General features: G+C 39.8%; 2 protein-coding genes across 7 annotated transcripts in view; one reads left to right on the top strand and one right to left on the bottom strand.

Moving 5' to 3' along the window:
• The window catches only part of TSR3 (TSR3 ribosome maturation factor), a 4,405-nt gene extending 1,091 nt beyond the window's left edge, over positions 1-3,314 (top strand). The window contains exons 3-6 of the mRNA XM_049791753.1: positions 292-485; positions 1,279-1,452; positions 2,907-2,967; positions 3,044-3,314. Of these exons, the coding sequence (XP_049647710.1) occupies positions 292-485; positions 1,279-1,452; positions 2,907-2,967; positions 3,044-3,191 (577 nt within the window). The 3' untranslated portion in view covers positions 3,192-3,314. The remainder of the gene's footprint in view (positions 1-291; positions 486-1,278; positions 1,453-2,906; positions 2,968-3,043) is intronic.
• On the bottom strand, positions 375-20,238 carry UBE2I (ubiquitin conjugating enzyme E2 I). 6 transcript variants are annotated; one of them, XM_049791758.1, is made up of 7 exons: positions 20,094-20,238; positions 14,597-14,675; positions 14,276-14,359; positions 10,855-10,927; positions 9,123-9,232; positions 8,872-8,951; positions 375-755 (listed from the first exon to the last, which is right to left on the bottom strand). In XM_049791758.1, exons 2-7 carry the CDS (start codon positions 14,660-14,662, stop codon positions 686-688), a joined length of 483 nt encoding a protein of 160 aa, XP_049647715.1. In that variant the 5' UTR covers positions 14,663-14,675; positions 20,094-20,238; the 3' UTR covers positions 375-685. The 6 variants fall into 6 exon arrangements, with proteins under 6 accessions (XP_049647715.1, XP_049647719.1, XP_049647716.1 ...); XM_049791762.1 differs by lacking the exon at positions 20,094-20,238 and adding an exon at positions 19,702-19,814; XM_049791759.1 differs by lacking the exon at positions 20,094-20,238 and adding an exon at positions 19,034-19,482.

The following is a 20,238-nucleotide window of genomic DNA, read 5'->3' as shown; positions in this document are numbered from 1 at the left end:
ACTATTAACCAGACTCTTCTGTCACATTTTTTAAACTTAGAATTTTTCACTTTGTTTGAAATGTACGGATAAACTTTTTTTGCCACATGCGTGTTCAGACAAAAAGCATGTTATTATTCTTTCTCATTGCATTTGTATTTTAGATCATTGTAAAATGCATGTTTTTTGATTGATGAAGGGGGGGGTTATATGCAAATTTGTTGCCAGTATAAAGTGGCAATTGTAGTTCCCACTAACTCATCAATACAATGGTAACAGTTTTTCAAATACAGTGATGTTTCTTTTTTTTAGGCATATCATTGCTCAGAGTGGAATGGCAGTCATAGATTGCTCGTGGGCCAAATTAGAAGAAACTCCCTTTAAGAGAATGAGAGGAGGTCATCTACGGCTGCTGCCTTACTTGGTGGCTGCAAATCCTGTAAACTATGGTCGGCCATGCAAGCTGTCCTGCGTGGAAGCTTTTGCTGCAGCTTTTTGCATTGTCGGTAGGCTGTAATATGTCTGATGTGAAATATGTTACCACCAATTCTTACATCCTTAATAAATCAGAAGAGATGATCTGCGATAGACTAAACTGTAATGCGGTCCCGCTGGTCATCACTTTGTTGAATTTGGAATCAGACTGCCTAGCTTTCTTCAAAGTGCTTCTATCTGGTAGCATCGAGGTATCTCTGGGGCGTTCAGGTCAGTTACTATACAGGACACATAAACTGATGATCCTGGTTTTGTCAGGATGGCACTTAATGTTAGAAAAACTGTTAAAAAAAAAAAAAAAAAAAGCCAGAAAAGCCAGAGCATGAATTCTTAAGCAACTTTGTCTTAATGAGAGATAACAGCTGTCTGTTAATAGGGTGGGTTCTAGTTAAGAACAAAAGAAATTGCTCCCTCTTGTGATGTTTTGCAAACTTATCACAGAAGTTTCTTGACAACTGAAGAGACATGCTCTACTATACTGCAGACAAATCATATCTTCTGAAAATATAATATGTACAATTGCTGTCTTGCTGAAGGACTGTGGGAGCTAGACTTTGAATCATTCATTACCTGTACAAAATATTTTTATATAACACTCACTAAAAGACTATGAATTTTTCTTGGATTCAGTTAAGTATTTCAAGTTAAACTGAAATTTGAAAATATTTTTAATCTTTTTAAAAGTCTGAATCCCTGAACACTGAAAAAATGCTGGCAAGCATCTACCATAGTGATACATAGGTATGTACTGAGAGTGAAATCTTACAATGAAAAGGAAAACTGATCATTTATCTTCTGTTTTAGGATTCCCAGACCTAGCCACCATTCTTCTAAGGAAATTTAAATGGGGTAAGGCATTTATTGACTTGAACAAAAATCTCTTGGAAAAGTATGCAGCCTGTCATTGCCAGGAAGAAGTGCTGAGAGTTGAAAAGGACTTCTTAGCTGGTGTCCAAGAAACAAAAGATGAAGAAATAGGTAAGAAAAACCATAGACACACCACACACACCCTTTTCCTAACTAAATTCCTTACAATCTTTTCCTTTAATCTCATGAAAATATTGGCAAGGTAGAAGAGCTTTGTTGAGATGTGTTGTTCTGTCTTTATACTGTGTATTCTTCTTCTAAGCAAGTTTGCCTATTTTTTTTAACTCAAAAAGATAAAAACGACTGAAGTAATTTAATGCATATATTAATATATTCACAGCTGAACTGTGGAGCAGCTACCCTGATTAAATTAAGGATACTGGAGAACTAAGGAGTAAAAAGAAAACATGATGCTTCCTCATTTTATCCACAGATGTTAAAAGCAGAGTATGAGTAAAAAGACTAGTAATTCAGGAGGACTGTAAGAGAAATATAGGCATACAGTCTGACAGCACATAAACCTAAGAAAGACCTTTAATGGATACATCTATATAGTCCCTAATCAGGACATTTAAAATCAGACCTACAAAGATAATGAAAATAGTTTATAATACGTACAGTAGTTTATTCCGAAATTCTTCCAGTAACTTATTGGTATCCCAGCATTTCAGGCTATATTCACAGGTGAGTGCTTGGCCTCATTCAAGACAGCACAAAAAAAAGCCACATCAAGTGATCGAGAACATATGAGGAGAGGTGCTCCTAATTAATGTTTTCTTTTCACAGTGGTTAAGTCCCATAAAAATAGGCCAGGGGTTCACACTGTAAGATGGTAGACAGCCTTTAGTTTCACTGAACTTTGATGTCTTTGCCATGACATGCTAGGCTGAATGAAATCATCCTGTTTGCTGGAAGCCTAACTACTGTTATATTAAACTGACGACAGTTCTCGAGGGGCAACACTACTATGCCAAACAAAGCACGCTTCCCCCCGAACAATTGCAGGTATTTTCTGGATGGACTGTAGTACCAAAGCTGTCATGCCTTGTTTGACTTTTCTGAGGTAACAGTTCTCCCCAGCTGTGTAAAAGTAAATCTAGCCCTACCCTTACTGAGCAAGAGCTAAGCCTAGACAGCTATACTTCACTTCTCAGTAGAGATGAACTAACTAGACAGCCCTTTTAGAACTAAACCATTCTGAGAACATCCATGTTTTCTTACCAAAAGCCTTAGAAACCTATGTGTACAGTCTGACTACCCCTAAAGAGCTACTGAACCCCTTGGGGGGGGCGGGGGAGGGGCACAAAGGGCATGGAAAAGAGTGAAAAGACTAGAATTGGGGGGGGGGGGGGGGGGGGGGGGGGGGCGGACAGGACTTGGTAGTTGTTTCTCACCTCCCCTGACTTCTGACCGAATGACTACAGTAAACTTTACAGCAAGCTGAACCGGACTTCCTATGCCTTCCCCTCCATGCCAACAATCTTTTCTTAAAATGAAAATTAAGGCAGAGCATTAAAATATGCCTTCTTCATCAATGGATATGGGTTTTTTCCTTCTTTTTCCAGATCCATTTGATGTTGAATCAGGAGAATTTTCTAATCCCAACAGACCAATCAATTCCCCACGGTAATGAATTTAATTGAAATACTATTTTTCCTATTATAAGTTGTTTTGCATTTATAATCCTGAAAAATGTTTCCAGACAAGCACAAAGTAAAGAAGAATCTGAGGAAGACAGCGTGAGCACTCCAGATGATGCCACTGAAAGCAGTGATGAGAGCAGTCCAGAAGATCATGGTACTGTAAAGTTGCTGCAACAACAGCCAATAAATCAACTATTTGAAAAGTAAAAAAAAAAATCAAAACAAAAAAAACCAAACCACAGTAAAACCCACAGCAAACAAACAAAAAACCCCTACAATCCCAAAGAGTTGTAACATCCTGTATAAAGAAATTTTCTTGTGAACAGTTAACAGTGTGGCTTGTTCACCTGTGATTTGATGCCTAGCAAATTCCTTCCTTTAGGTGAACCTCAGGCAATATGTGGGCTTATAGATCTATTTGTTATGCACATAAAGGCTTTAGGTTATTTAATTTTTAGATAATTGTCTATGGAATGCTGATTATTACGTAAAGATCCTGAAGCTTAGTTACAAGTTAAAACTGTATTCTAATCAATGTGTCTGGAAAGTGGTTTATATGGATTATTTTTACCTAATAGTACATTAAGTAAACCCTTCTAACTTCTGAGCTATATTTCAACTGGAAAACATGACTAAGTTACCACCCTTTTCAGAGTACCTACCACATAAAGAGCCTCTGACTTCTTGCAGGCTTGAGCCTGCCCTATATATTTCAACTACTTCATCTAGTTTAGGGTAAACTGAATACCTAAGCTTAAAAGGAAAAAAATGCTTCCTGGAATTGTTTTAACATCTCAGTATGTCTTTTCAGTAACTTTACATGCCTTTTTTAAATTTTTTTTTATTTACTCTGATCAATAGTCGTAAGCAACATACAATGTTTTGGTACTTTATATTCACAACTGTACCATAAAGTTTCAGGTAACAGGTTCAGCAGTGCTATCTACCTGCATTCTCATTACTTGAAGCGGCACTCTACCAAGCCAGAAATACACATTGTCCAGCCCTTAAGGATCTGAGTCAGAGACTCTCATCAGCACTAGTATCTTAGTTCACTTTTTTCCATATGCCTGTCAGCTTGCGTAGTGAAACAACAGCTGTTAGCAGTTGTCTTCTGTACATTTAACTAGAATGCTCTACTGAGTTTCCAGCACCCAAGTGGAACTTATTTAAACCTAAACTTCAGCAACCCTTCAGTAGAATTGTCATAATGTTACCTTCATATATACAAGTTCTTCAAGTCACAGCAAGATTTTCACCTCTTAACCCTCATCTACTGGAAACAGTAAATGCTAGCCCTACTGGAGCTAGAATTGGCAGTCACAGCAGCAGTTTTAGTGATACAAACACACCATTTCCCTTTAAAAATAAAAGAAAGAAGCCCAAGTAAGTGACTTTGACAGGGAATCTCCTCCTTTAGCTCAGTTTCTCACTTTCCCAGCCCAAGCATATGAAGTCTTTTCCAAATCAGCTGCTGTAACAAGGATTTCTAGATAGTGACAAGGAGGCAATCCTACACAATTTTTAGGAGACTAAGAGTAACGTGAGGGTGTTAGCTATTCTAATTTGGGGGAATGCTTTTATGTTACAAAGCTGTCATAATCAAATGCAGACAAGCAGAACAGATCTGGGAACAGAGCTGTATCACACTTAGAATAACTTAAGTCTCTAGCGATAGCCATTTTTTAATAACAAAAGCACTGAAGCTACAGCTTAGATGGAACAAAACTTCTCACACTTCATTTGTTTTGTAGAATGATTTTGACTAAAAATACAATAAAAAAAGCAGTTAAAGTTTAATAGAGGGCATATCAGCTTGACATACATGAAAATAACTTACATAATTTAACTGATTTCCTTTACAGAAGGAAACTGTAATTGCATAGAGCACGTCCTTTTCCTAAAAGCTATATACATTGACATATGGAAGAAGGCACAGAAGTATTTCTGATAAACAAGTACCATTTAAAATCCCCGGTTGCTGTAGGTCCCCTTGCATTCCATGGACAGCTTCTATAGTTGTTCATATCAGTCTAATGCTTGTGTTATTTTATGTTAACATGGTCACACCAGTATTTTGATCCCATTATGCACAGTAAGCAATTGGTCTCTAGCTAGTCAGAATTCCTAAGGAACTGATCAAAGTTTAATAGCTGCAATTACCACTTGGGGCCCAAAGAAGGGCTGCTTTCATGCTGGGGGTGGGGGTAGGGAAAAGAAATGAAGGCAACATCTAAACAAAAGGTAAGTGCAGCATCACAGGCCTTAAAAACAGGACTTGCACTGAATTGTGTTCAGAGCCATTTAAATGGCAGTCTTTTAATCATTTTAATGAAGATAAATGAAACAAAGCCCTTTATATAAACAGTTTATTTACTCTAAACAGCAACACAGACAGAACGCCATATAAACACAAAGGAAGTGATGCAGAATAAGGATGCTGGCTGACTTTGGATCTCAGAGGCTCTTAAGCAATAACAACCTAGTTTCTGAAAGATAGAAAAACAAATTCAGGGAGGGAAGGGGGTGGAGGGCATGATTTTTTTTTTTTTTCATACAGCCAGCTAGAGGCTAAATATAGTTCTAACATTTTAAAGCATGCCTGCATCAGATAGCAAAGTAACTAGAGATACTAGTGAATTTATAGAAGTATAAAAGTTTATAATTTTACAGCAGTTGAAATACTGACATCAATATTAAAATAAAAGCAAGTTTTACATAACAATCAAAAATACAAAAGACTGAAGGAAGAGACCCTGTATGAAAAAACTGGGGGCAATTCAGCAAATTTAGAACTGTATACAAGTGGCGAATATGGAAAATGGCACACATATAACCCCCTCCCCTAAGTGGATATTAATTGTACATAGCAACATTAGATTTTGCAAAAGTTTTGTAAACAAGTTCTTGCCAACCAATCCCTTCCTTTTTAAGATGCTGCATGACAGATGCTTATGATGGTGCAAACTTCTTGGCCTGTGCTCGAACCCTCTTTTCGTATTCCACTCTGTTTTGGCTGAATAGAGGAGAGAGAAAGGGTAATTACAGCTTGAGAAATCAGAGGACATATTAAAGAGTTATTCTTCTATTTCTCTTCAATATGAAACTAAGTCATTGCTGAAGGCAAAACCATTAGATAGGAATTCACCAAACGCTACAATTTATTACAGGCTTTTCTGGACCATTACTCTGATAATTTCCTTTGGAGGGAAGTAAGGTACTGTTTAACTAGTTTCTTTCCAAACTTCATCTGCTGTCAAATGATTGTACTATCTGACTTCATACCATACCAGTCTCTATAAACAGGTTTGTGCCTGCTTTTTTTCAAGGCCAGCTGTACCTTACGGGCAAGCATTCTTGCTCATCAGAACACAAGTTTTCCACTCCCCATGTTAAGACCTGAAGTCATTAACAATAAATTCCAGTATCCTAACAGCACAAAGTGGTTGATGAGAGCAGTTCACTAACAGCTGGTGAACTTCATATGATTTTTGAAGTGTCATCTTTACTGCTTTGAGAGAGGGCAAGTGCTCTTTTAAGAAATGGGAAAATGGTAACAGTATGGTAGTTTCAGCCTTTATCTCTGCAGACCCTGACTTACAGCATTAGGTTTATCCTAACCTCAGTTGGGAAAAAAAAGCTAGCTCAACAGTTTGAAAAAAACACTATAGTTCACTAAGTCTAGCATACTTGCTACAGATTAATTAAACAAGCAAGTACTACTTCAGGGAACTATGACCAGTCATTAAACCTCAGACTCGACACATAAAAGGGCAAGTTCTTTGTTTTCTATTCTTGGGCCAACAAGGGATGGTAGTAGCTTAGTAGAGCATCCATTTACATTCAACACCATATTTTGTATTAGCTGTCAGAAGTGTCAGTCAAGAGCTAAACAAAAATTTGTTACCATTACTCTTGTGCCAAAGGTAGTTTACAGTGACTAGATTTTGCAGACAGCTTTGCAGTAAACTTAACTTACTTTCAGCTATGAAGGCTTGCTGCAGTAAAAAAAAAAAAAAAAAAAGAGGCAGCAAATTATATCCTCAGAAGTTGACAGTTTGTGGGGGGGAAAGAAGAAATGAAGCCAATTTTGGTCACATCCAATGAACAATTACCAGCAAGCAGACCGAAAATACTCTAGTTTCTTCTCAAACAAATTTACAAACTTTATTCTAAAACTTTAAGTTATATTGCATTGTCACATGAGAACACAACCTAGTTAAGTCTCACACCCTCGGAATCCACACAAAAGAATGCCTGCCGTAGTAGACTCTGCACGCCTACAGCAGAGAGGAGGAAGTAGGTTAGCACATTCGGAGTGCTAAAGTTAGAGTGACAGTACCAAAGCAGTCCTGAGAATGAGAACAAGTATTCTTATTTTGAATACAAAGTTTATTCTTGAATTTTAAAAATTTGACTACAAGACATCTATTTAAATAACACTGCATCTTCCCCAGTATTTATCAACTATGCCAAATTACAGATGCATACATAATCCTGCTCTGTTGAACTTCTACCAGTTACTCATTAAGCAGTAAGAGAGACACACTCTCAGACTGCAGAAATATAGTAACCCATCTGGAATACTATGCATGTCCAAAAGACATGAAGAGGATAAATGGGAGACTACATATCTGAAATAACAAAAAATGTGTAATAGTTTATTCTCAATAGATTTTTTTTTTCTAGAAGCACTTACAGTAAAGCAGAAACAAGAGTAGCAAAGACTGGTTTTGTACATACATGCATATGGGAGGTGATAAATAAAACACACAAACTATTTATACATGTATGAAAGAACACTATTCCTGCCCTATATTCCCTCAGAGTGGCTTTTAATAAAAAGTAAAAATAAAAATGGGGGGAGGCGTGCCTCATCATTACTGACTCCCAAAGGTGCTGCCTACAACTGTGGCCATCTAACTGTCCTCCATATGCACACAGTCCCACCAAGTCTTCTGTAGATAATTAAAAAAATAACAGAGTGAAGCCCTTAATTAAATCCAAGATGCACTACCCATCCCTATGTTTCCTTTTCACTAGGATCTTATAATAGACTTTCTTGACATAGCTTGCATGTGAAGTCTCAAAATGCCATTTTTCAAACTTGATACTCTCCTGGAGACTTGTTCTTCTATCCAGAATGGTAATTCTACATTTCCACCTTGGTCATTTCAGTAGCTGTCAGTGCCAAAACCATTTGTTTAAAGTGTTTTGCTCCCCTAAAGATTATAGATTTTACCATCCATTTTTAATGCTGGGAAAAATTTAAGATTAAGCAAAAAAAAAAAAAAAAGTAGTACTTCTTAGCTCATAAATTATCACCTTCCCTAACCAATGCAAACTTCATTCTGCTAAAGCTACAAGCTTTCTGTAGTTTTTAACCTATTCTTTTGGAAGATCCAGTTTCCACACAACGCTCCATATTTCCTACAGCAATCACAGAAGCTCTCCTTTATCCTTCAGGCACAAGTGCTTATAGGTACCCACTACTGGACAGAAGTAAGTTACTCTTATACTGATGAATGGGACTTGTTACCTAATTCAGTCTCCTCTATCACTGTCTCATGAAATCATTATGCCTCATCACTACTACTCAGCCTTTAGGGGACAGGATTCTATGTTGGGCTAGAACCAGGATGAGAATCATGGTCTAACTGAAGGAGTCTTCACACTTTATTGCTGTTGCAATGCTATTAAAAGCTCCACTAGCTTATTAACCCTGAAGTTACTGTTCAAGTTTAGCACAAGCTAGGCATCTCTACACGATACAGCCATTAAGGTAGGAAAATTCCCCATATCATTCCTAAAAACATTTGCATGTTATAGCATTAACAGACAGCTGTAGGCGATACAACAGCTTTGAAGCTGATACGCAGATACTTACCAGTAAATTGTGTAAGCCTCTGCTTGAGCTGGGTCTTGAATATTTGGTTCATTTAGAAGTTCTTGTATTCCTAACAAGATCTGTAGAAGAAGGAATAGAAGTAACATAGGCAGAGGTATTACTGAGACATTCAATTAAAAAACCCATAGAAACCAACTGTAGAAACACACAGTGAACATCTTATATTCACATCAGATAAGCAAGCAAAGCAAATAAAAGGGCTAAGAGTAAGTCTAAGTACAATTAATGACCTGTTTAATTGTGATTGCTGGCCTCCAGTCCTTATCCTCCTCTAAGATGGAGAGACACACTGTGCCTGAAGGATACACGTTTGGATGGAATAATGGTGGTTCAAATTTACCTGATGAAGAAGAGAGAATTACTTGCATGCACCACTAAGACTAAGATCAGAGAGTTGGTTTAGATTAGTGGGGACAAGGAAAAAAAAAAAAAAGCTAAAGACAACACCACCACCCCCCCACACCCCCCCCACCCCCAAAAAAAGCGCCCTGCACAGCTTTCTGGAGCTATTAATACTGGTTTTCTTCTTGGTTCAGTCTGCTTGTAAAGCAGGAACTCCATCACATCTGTGCTATCCATCCAGGCAACGTAACACTATCATTCTGACCAGAAATCTTTTGGTTTAGGAATGGAAACTGACAAAATAGTTTGTAGTAGCTTTGTGGTAAAGACCTTTTTAAACCAATCCTGTCTTTACAGACTCACATACTACTATGTAAGGGAAAGCTACTGCCCTTCACTCTTCTCTCTTCACTTTAAAATACTGAAAGTTCCATACAAAGAAGAGTAAGTTTCTAGCATTTTTTGCAGTTTCACTTTTCCTTTATGTATAATCAAGATGCACTGAACAAGAGGAATCAAGTTTAAGTTGCAAAACTGACTGAAGGAGTAGGCTTGTGCAGCTCTCCCTGTGCCACAATCTGTATTCTGGCATTTCTTTAATCTTTACAGGACTTAAATGCAACAGCCACCATCTTGAGTAATGTAATGAACACTTGTTTAGCACTACATGAAATATCTACATGTTAGTGCAGTTTTCAAATCCATCTGACATCACAAGTAAGTCTTGCTTATGAGCTGCTCAATGAAGTTCAGTAGGAACTCAGAAGCTGCATTGGTAAGAAGTCTTAACAGTCACATATACATCTTATTTAAGGCATGAGAGTTCATTTAACACTTGCAGATGTGCTAGTTGGTATTTCTCAAGATACTCTTGTTCAATATTTTCTAGTTAAAAGATATGTTTCCCCTTGTGTCACATGTATTTAGGTGGTAACAAATACCACCTAACAAAAGGAGTAGCCAAGACAACTGACACAGCTGAAGCACCAAAATGAAATGAGAAATGAACCACTGTCAAAAGAGCCATTTGTAATCAGTCATTGATTTGAGTTGGTAGCCAATTCAAAAACCAGGAAACTAGGCAAGGCAATAGATATTTTCAGATTTCTAAAGTACGTAAGTTTGAAATGGGATAAGGAAAATTCAAAAACTTAGCAAGGGAACTAGGTATCTGAAGATATCTGTTGTACATAGTATCAGGCAAAGAACAGATCCATGTTTTAGAGCAAGTCAATTAAAAGGTTAAAGTTGATGGAACTTTTTGGGTTTTAATTATTTTTTCTAAGTTCTTCCCTTAGAAGACCAACTTAACAGTAAGAACACGCAAAGGGATTTGGTCTAACCATGCCTACCTATTAGTTTCCTAAGAGTGCTGATCAAGTAGCAGACCCTTCAAGCACTGCTTCTGTCAAACTTTGAGGAAACCCATACAGCAATCCCCCTCTCCTCCCAATTTTGTTCTGTTGAGCACTTAACTAATTTCATCACAACTCTCTAAATGCAAAGTGGTGGGTGGGGAAAAAAAAAATCTGTAAGAAAAGTAATAACAATTCATAGAACCTCATGGACTAGTTTAACATTTTTCTAATAAACCCATGTTTTTTAGTTATTTTTACTTACATTTTGGGGGTGAAGAAGGGTAGTCATCCTTGAAAAGCATCCGTAGTTTAAATAAGCCTCCTTCCCATGGTGTCTGTAAAAAGTTAAGGTAAAGTTTAGATTACAGCAAGGAAAAGTCAAACTTGTGGAAAACAGCTTATCAAGAATACAGTTTCTCAGGCAAAGCACAAGACATCCTTCTGCTACACAGTAGAAAATAGCTGTCCTACGCTGTAGCATGCTGTCTAGACTGAGACAAGGATTTGAAGAAAGAAAACCCTGCTTTTCCACTTCATTACAGCTAATAAGTGTTGCTGAGTCATCAATAGTTGGGATCATCGCCAACAGTTTTCATAGTAAAGTTTCAAGTAAAGTTTTCATAGTACATAGAAGAACAGAATACTTCTCAAGTTTTACATGATACACATGCAATGAGGAAGGGGCCATTACAGCCCCACTTAAAGCAAGTCTGAGAAGATAGGATATGGATACACCCCTTAAGCATGTGGATGTAAATGGCTTCTATTTTGCCTCAGGAGAACGTGGCTAAGAAAACCACAAGTGAACAAAAAATTTGCACAGCACTGTAGTACTGCTACAGTTAATGAGGTTCACTAGTCTAAACTAATGCTGTCTGGATTTGGTAGCAGGTAGTCTCACACATTCCATCTTCTTGTGTAACAAATTCTAAGATGCTTTTTATCCCCATCAGAAACTGGGAAGAGCACTGATAAGAGCAGCTCCCATGCTACAGAGCAGACCAAATAAGACAGCACTACTCAGAAGGGTCATATGAACACAGGAAAACATCTAGCAAAGCACAAAAAGCCTGTCTCAAATATATACTTCCTTGTCATCTTACTTGGAAATAAGGAAAAAAGCCCATCTTCTGACAAACTGATTTCTGGCAAGTGTAGAAATACAGAAAAGTTTATTATATATGTAAAATTCAGACCACTTCTCTGTAACTTGCCCTTGCTATGGAAACACTGCAATGAAAATAAGTGTTGGGTTCATTCTTTAAATCAAACTGGAGTAAAGATGGTCTCACACCTTATCAACATAGATATTATCCTCAGGGACAGACAGGTATGTTTGAAAACCACCTTAGGAGGAAATCCCTAATTCTTTCCTACCTGAATTATGTGATTTTTTTTTTTTTAGCAGAAGGAAAAAGAAAAAAAGGAAAAAAAAACACCAAAAAAACCCCACCCCAAAAAAGCAGCAGCACTCCATTGTCGTTGGTATTTATTGTGCAAAGTGTCAAGCTAGAATAGGAAAAAAAATGTGCTACTGAATACTAAGATAACATTGTTTTAAAAAGCAAATGAGTTTCATTACAATTTGCTATAGTGCACTTAAAGAACTTCTTCTGAACAGCTGTAGTCAGTTGTCAACAACTAGTAATATCTATTCTCCATACCTTCTCGGAAGAGACGTGTCCATTTTTAGAAGAGAGGAGCCTTTTGACAGAATAAACTTTTCCTATTTTGTTTGCTTCCAGTCATAGGTGAAAACAAATAGCTTTTAATAATTTCTTTGAGTAGAACACCAGAACAATCAACAAAAAGTTTTTACTGTCTTTCTGATAGAGCAACATACCTTACAGATCAAAGACAGCAGACACTCAAAAGACTTACTAAGATAATAGTTTGACAGCAGTATGATCAAGATTGTATTGTGTTACTGGATGGGTTGCAGATATTGAGTCAAATTCTAGGTAGTTAATAAGTGATTTGCTGTCAAAAAAGTGAATGGAGATATCCAACCCAGGACTAACACCACTTTACTTCAATTTTGATCTGGCTGATAAGAAAGCATTTTGGTGTTTTCAACTACTCATCTGTTTCACAGGAAGCAGCTGCAGTGCAGCATGCCTCCAAACACAAAGGCAATAGAGGGCAACTGGTTGGTCGGGTAGACATGAGCCAGACATGCTGCTTCTTGTTAAAGACACAGCATTTTTACTAGAGTTAAAACCCTGATTTTTTAGATAAATCTCTGCCAGGAATCACATGAGCATAACTGATCTTTTCCTGGTGTGATAAGTTTTCTAGGAGACAAGAAGCTGGCTTTAAGGGTCTTGTTGGCTTGATTTTGTGGTTTACAAAACTTTAAAGCAGTAACATGAAGATTTTGTATGGCCTGAAGATTTTACATAAGTATTTAAAGGCGACATCTTGAAATGGTATATAACTGGCTATTACGAGGGATAATCTTATTTTGGCAGAACACGAGGGGATGAGTTTTCCCTTACACAGTTATATTATTTTTAGGTGCTTCTTTAAGAACTACCTTGAGCTGTGCAGACAACTAAAATACTGAGCTAAGTTATAACCGTAACAGCAATGCCATATTCAGCGTTAAACTGAGGTAGTAGTACAGAATCTGCAGGTTTTGCCTACACACCTTGTCTTCTCAGAATCTAAGAAACGAGATCTTAACGGGACTTAAGCAAGTTGGCAAGAGGCAGTAGAACAGGCGAAGCAACAAAAGAAGTCCCACATCCAATGCAAAACACTGAAGACCCAAAAGAATGAAAACCACCAAGTAATTAATAGTAGTATCTCAGAAGAAACAATGGCATCCAATAGATTCAAGAATAATCTCTACATGCTAAGTAACATCTTGAAAAATAGAAAGAAGGGTCTGCTCAGAATGAGGTTTTATAATGGCAGTGTACAAAATCAAAGTTTCATGCATTAATGATTATTTCCACTTGAAAATTTGCATTTGTCCTGTCCCCTAGAACCAGATCAAGCTGATAAAAATATACAATTCTGGTCTCTACAGACTTTTTCCTTTCCCTTGTTATTTTAAGGAAAGGGACACAGAAGCACAAGTAAAATCAGATAAAAAGAAACAATGTTAAAGAGTTCTATTCTTCTTTCCCTAATACAAAAAGGGAAAATTCCATAAAATAGAAGGCAATGAGATTCCATGTTGATAGCATAGAATTTTTTTCCATTAAATCAAAAAACTTAAAACCAGTGCTACAGCACTTCTCTAGGACTGCAGGGTCTCACTATTTAGTGGGGAAAAAAAAAAAGGTACTGGCAGTTAACCAGTAGAGGCAACATTTTGGTAGTATTCATTTTCAAGCTTTAGGGCTTAAACCAGCATTTAGTAAGAACAAAAGTCACAATAAACCCTGGCATAAAGTAGAAGACAATCTCAAGTTTGTTCAATGCAGGATTCTCACACACTCCTCTGAAAACTTTTATTCTTAAAGTGGTCAGTGACAACAGCTGACCAGGCTCATGGTGTATTTTGTCCAGTATCATTCCTAGCCCACTCCACCTAGATTCTGAAGTAGCAGCAGGATCCAAGCATTTCTATTAAAGTACATGTAAGTTATACTCTCAGTTGTCAGTGTAATGCACGTGCAGGTTTATGTTACTTTTCACCATAAGTAAGATGTTAGGACAACAGTAAGTCTTACCCCTTTCTTTCCTGGAATAGCACACTCCCAGTTCATTAGATTCATTGTGCCATCTGGATTTTTTGTAGGTACTGCTACAAATCCCTGAATTAAGGCAAAAAGCCAAAGCGTAAGAATTTCAGAAGATGTACTTAGAATTCTTCATGACATACTTTATCTTTACATGGAGTTATCTCTTTTTATACTACATAGTTTTAAGCAGCTTTTTTATTTAAAAAAATTAATTTAATTTAAAAAAAAATCACATCAGGGTAAAGAAAAAAATCATCATCAGAACACCAAAATAACTGCAATCAGAAATTTGACAGTTCTCATACTTACAAATGGATGATCTTTTCTCCAGGCTTTTCTCTCCTGTGCAAGTCTACTAAGAGCTATGCCAGACATATTCAGAGTCCCTCTAAAACAAAAATAATTGCTTTTAGTATAAACTTTTACTTACACTGTAAGCAACACATTATATTATCTGTTCATAAGCCCTGCTTCCTCAGGAAATATTCTGGCCTCTGATTTTCACTAATATAGCCAAGACACACATTTTTGCACACCCTGCAGAAGTTAACATTCAGAAATAACATCAAGTTTGCCCTTGTCAACAACCTCTTAGTTACGGGACTTGACCTACAAAATACTATCCCCAACTTGTATTTTATATTTGAACCACATCTTAGAAACAACTTTGACAGCAGCTTGACAACTGAAATGCTATTAGTAACGGGAAAAGTACGCATGGGACTTCCTACTTGTGCAACTGATAAGCACACATCAATCTCCTTACTATAACACAAAAGGTATGGCTTTCTTCTGTAGGCAAACACCTGTACTGCTCCTGTTTCTGGCAAACAGGGGAATAAGAATGTTATTTTCAGACTGTAAGTTCCCATTGAAAGCCAGTATTCTACACAAAAGCAAAACAGGCGCAGAACTTAACAAAATCACCTCAGTTTTGCAGTGATGCCACTATACAACTTCTAGACAGCAGAAGGAACAGACAGCAATACAGAACTGAGCGAAGGAAGAGCCACTGGCGCACTCATTCCAAAAGACAGGTTTTTGATTCCGCTGTAAGTGGAATGATCTTTCTGCACCTTCACTGCCTTAGTAACAGCCAAGCGTGGTGTCGGAGACTGCTGAAGAAACACGTACAGCACCGGCCACTACTATGATGCAAGAACAGTTCTAGACGCAATAGTTGCCAACAGAATGGTGCTTTGAAATTCAGAGGAGGATTCTCCATTCACCCAGAACAGTAGTCAAAGGGAGAGTTTATTTTTCATTGTCAATCTGTATCTAAACTCAGGGCTTCATTAGCCACATGCTCAAAACAAACTCCAGTGAAGGTTTTTAATCCTCTTCCCTACTGCATTTCTACCTATTTTAAATAAGAGCTGATACTTGGCAGTTGGGGAAGTCAGGCCAATTTGTTCTCAACTCCACACATAGCCAACAAGCCTTTATGACAGCCAAGAGAGTAGAATTCGTCCAATGAACAAGGTCACAGAATTAACGAAAGGAGTGTTACCACTCTATTAAAACAAACACTTAAACACTGGTTAAGAACTATGCAAATTCATGTTCTATTAACATGTAGGTTACTTGTAAGAATACTGCAGTCTACTACTATAACCATAGGAATTGTAGCTCACAAAGATGCTTGTTTCAAAAATTTCACACATTCACACTATGCCCTTTAGCATGATGTTCATGCTGAAAATATGTACCAGGAACTGACCTATTCCATGTAGGATATGTAGATATGTTCATCTCATGTTCATCTGTTATACACTTTAAAGATTAGAAGACAGCATGCTTCCAATTTAAATATTTACACATCCAAGTGGCTTAGCAGTACAGACACCTTAACTAGAAGTCTTTAAAAGCACCAGATTAAGAATTTTATGCAGTTCCTAGGACGGCTAGTACTTCACATCCCTCCTTCTAGCATTTTTTCAAAATCAGTTTTGCATGAATGGACATAATCCATAATTTCAACTCCAAACTAGCAATTAAATTCATGTCAGATCAAGCTTCTTAAATCACAGAATCACAGAATGGTTTGGGTTGGAAGGGATCTTAAAGACCATCTAGTTCCAACCACCCTGCCATGGGTAGGGACACCTTCCACTAGACCAGGTTGTTCAAAGCCCCATGCAACCTGGCCTTGAACACCTCCAGGGATGGGGCATCCACAATTTCTCCGGGCAACCTGTTCCAGTGTCACACCACCCTCGCAGTAAAGAACCTCTTCCTTACATCTAATCTAAATCTACCCTCTTTTGGTTTAAAGCTATTACCCCTTGTCCTATCACTACATGCCCTTGTAAAAAGTCCTTCCCCACCTTTCCTGTAGGCCCCGTTTAGGTACTGGAAGGCTGCTAAAAGGTCTCACCGGACCGTTCTCTTCTCCAGGCTAAACAACCCCTACTCTCTCAGCCTTTCCTTATAGGTGAGGTGCTCCAGCCGCCTGATCATCTTTGCAGCCTCCTCTGGACCTGCTCCAACAGGTCCATGTCCTTCTTATGCTGGGGGCCCCAGAGCTGAATGCAGTACTCCAGGTGGGGTCTCACAAGAGCAGAGTAGAGGGACCATTAACACTCAGTAAACACACACACACAAAGGCTATATGCAGTCCAATATTCCTCTAGTATTCCCAACACATCCATCTGTATCTTGGTTGTATGTCTGAAGATTTGAAGGACTTAGTCTACACAAACTGTACATACCACTTCAGATCTACCATATGCAGGAGATGTGGAGCCACTGAAAAGATACCGTCAGAACAAAAAGACTCTCCCTTAACCAAATTATACAGGGAGTAATTTTAAATATTTTGCGAGCCCATGCCCTTGCAACAGATGTAAATGAGCTACTGAATATATAGCAGAATTTCAGTTGTACTGTTAGTAGCTGGTGGTCCACTGTAATAATACCAACCTTCCCATAATAGTTTGAGAAAATTTTTTGTGCTTATAAACCACCCAAATATTCTTAGGTAGTTTAGCAACTCAGCTACCTTTTCTGCCAAGAAACATATTACAGGATGCTTTCAAATACATGAATTATATTTCCTGTGGCTAACAGCCAATTAATTACATGCACCTCAAGGGAAATGCCAACTTCTCAGAGGGCATATAAATGACATATGTCCTACAAAACATGGCCAATCAAATAACTTTTCAATAGAAAACCCCTAAGTTTTCAGGCTCTGTATCCTGATTGCTTTTGTAACTGGTTATGCACTATACTGTGCCCCAGTAAATTAAAGATTTTCTTATGTTTTATAAATACCTTTTCAAATCTTGAGGCACTTGACTTAGTTAAGCACTGACAGGCTACATCCAAAATTTCAGCATATATGAGAGACCACAGGCTTCAGTTACCCTGATGAGTGCAGACAAGCATCTAAAACCTCATCACAAACTACTACCAAGAAGAGATTAGTGACAAAGAAGACTGAAAGCCCGTTTCAAAAATTAAGATCCTGTTAGGCAAGCATCCCCTCAAAAGTAAATCAATCTATTGACAAATTGCCAATATATACTCTCTAGCAGCTCTTCAATAAAAGAATTTAACTTTAGTCCTGCTGGAGCTTGAGATAGGACAAACAGAGTGTGATCATCTCAGTATATATTTTGGTCTCAGAAATTATGGAATAGCAGGAAGGAGTGAGATACTAAGTGGGTATTAAACCTGAAGATGCGATATTCTCACTGCTACTTTTATCTTCTTCAATAATTTATGTGCATGGTTTGTTTGGTTGCTGGGGTTTTTTTCCTCTCTCCTTTGGAATAGTAGTTTGCCCACATATCTATAAGTTAAGCTTAGCTCTTGTAAGCTTTTGAAATACCTCGCAAGTGCAAGGTACGTCTATTAACCCAAAATAGTTAAATTAAAAAAAAAAAAAAAACCACCAAAAAAACCCAAAACCAAAACCCAAAAAACCCACAAACACCCCAGACACCACCAAAACTATACACAAAACAAGAAAAACCCAAACACCCCAGTTCTTAGGATTTTTTTTTTAAATATCACAACTAATTTGTTTTCTTCGCCTGAGAACTTTACTGCTGATTAACAGAATCTAAGTCCCAACACACTTATGTGCTACATCACTGGAAAGAACACAAACTTTTGCACCAGAGGAAGTATATCAACCCTACCTTGCAGGGGCCACACAATTGTGCCTAAGAGACCACTCTTCACGTTGTGTTTGGGATTAATTCCCCCAAGCACACTCTGGCATAAAGAGGTAGCAATGTCCCTTTTACTACTATCAACTCATTAGAAAATTAACAGAAACTTCCAAATTTACTCAGCAGTTTGCCTCTGCCGCTGTTACTACTACCTATTTTGGAAAAAAGGACAAAGCAAATCCAACACGCTCATCACAGGCACAAACTTTGTGTTCCATTACAAATCATCTTACCCATCTATACCCTCTGATGGGGGGGGGGGGGGGGGGATTGGAACCTACTTCCAAACACAAAAGGTAAGTCTTGCAAAGAAACGTTCACGAGCCACCGGAGCGGCAATCACACCCACAATTCTGACCCATGACAAGTCTCTAAATACATCAACAACATGCTCTTGAAGTCTGAAGAACTTTCAACAGCTCTTATTAATTCCAAATAGTAAAGAAAAAAAAGAAAAAAAACCGTTAAAATTACTAGCCTCACATTTTTACTTTGCAGGTTAAATACTGACAGAGGAAGACATTATCAATCGGCGTAGTCTGCCCCAAAACTATACAAACTTTACTTTTCGGAAGGGTGGAGAAAGCCAAGAGCTGAGGTTTAATCAGAGCAGGCTAAGTCCCGACCGGAACAGAAAGTCTCCTCCTGCCTGGGGCACGGAAAAGGTGGAAGAGGCGGCACTAAGCCGAACGGCTACCAGAGTCGCGAGGAGAACAACAAAAGGAGCCGCGCGGCAACAGCTCTCGATGCCCGACCGGCCGAGTAGCTTCGCCCGGAGCAGCCGCGCCAGGGCCCAGCGCCGCTCGCCTCCGCCGAAGGCCGCTGCTCTCGCGGGCCCCGCGCGGGGGCCGGGTCAGCCTCCGAGGCCTGCACAGGGCACCCCGGCGCCCGCCCGCCGGCTCCCGGGCAAGCACCCCTCGGGGCGGGCACCGCTTCGCGCAGAGCCCGGCGGTGCCCAGGCCTCCTCGGTGAACTCGGCCCGCAGCGAACCGGGACCTCCGGGGGCGGGCCGCGGGAGACGCGGAGCCCGCCTCAGGCGGGCAACGACGCGCTGGCGGGGCCGGCCGCGCGGCCGCGGCAGGAACAGCCAGGCCCACACGTCCCGCCGCTGGCCTGCCCCTTCGCGCCGCAGGCGGCGAGCACCAGCCCAGGCCCCGCTCTCCCAGGGCCCGGGCCGCCTGCGCGCCGCGCCAGGCCCCGCCGCGCCAGGCCCCTCGCCCGGCCAGGCCTCACCGTGATCGGCCGCAGCAGCCGCGCGTGTCCCGGATTGAAGCGGCAGCGAATGACCCGGATGTTCCCGACTCGGCTCCCCCCCCCCCCCCCCCCCCCCCGCTTTGTCTTTGGTCCGGAGTTTCCCTCCCTCCTTCCTCGGTGCGGCGCGCGGCAGTGCTGCGTGTCCCTCAGCCCGACCCGTCCGCACCGCTGCGCCGGCGCGGTATGACCCCGAGCGCCATCCGTCCGCCACGCTTTACGCATCATCGCGACAGAGGACCCAGAGGCGACCGGAACAATGCCTGAGCACGGAGCGCAGGAAGGAATCCCAGCGGGGCTCTCCCAAGCCCGACCGCGTCCTCGTGCCCCTCGGCTCCCACAAACCCCCGTCGAGGAACCGAGTGAGCGTTTACCTCGGGCGCCGAGAGAGTCACCTGCGCCCTGAATAGGGTCTACTCCCTCGAAGGGCGCTAGCACGGGTCTCGCAGGCCGCGCCTGCCCCGGGACGCGCTCGAGCCTGGCCGAGCCCCACCCACTGTGCTCAGCCAGGCCTCTGAT

This window comes from Accipiter gentilis, chromosome 33, assembly GCF_929443795.1.
Source record: "Accipiter gentilis chromosome 33, bAccGen1.1, whole genome shotgun sequence".
In the NCBI taxonomy this organism is placed as follows: domain Eukaryota; kingdom Metazoa; phylum Chordata; class Aves; order Accipitriformes; family Accipitridae; genus Astur; species Astur gentilis.
This window is presented reverse-complemented; position numbering and strand designations above follow the sequence as displayed.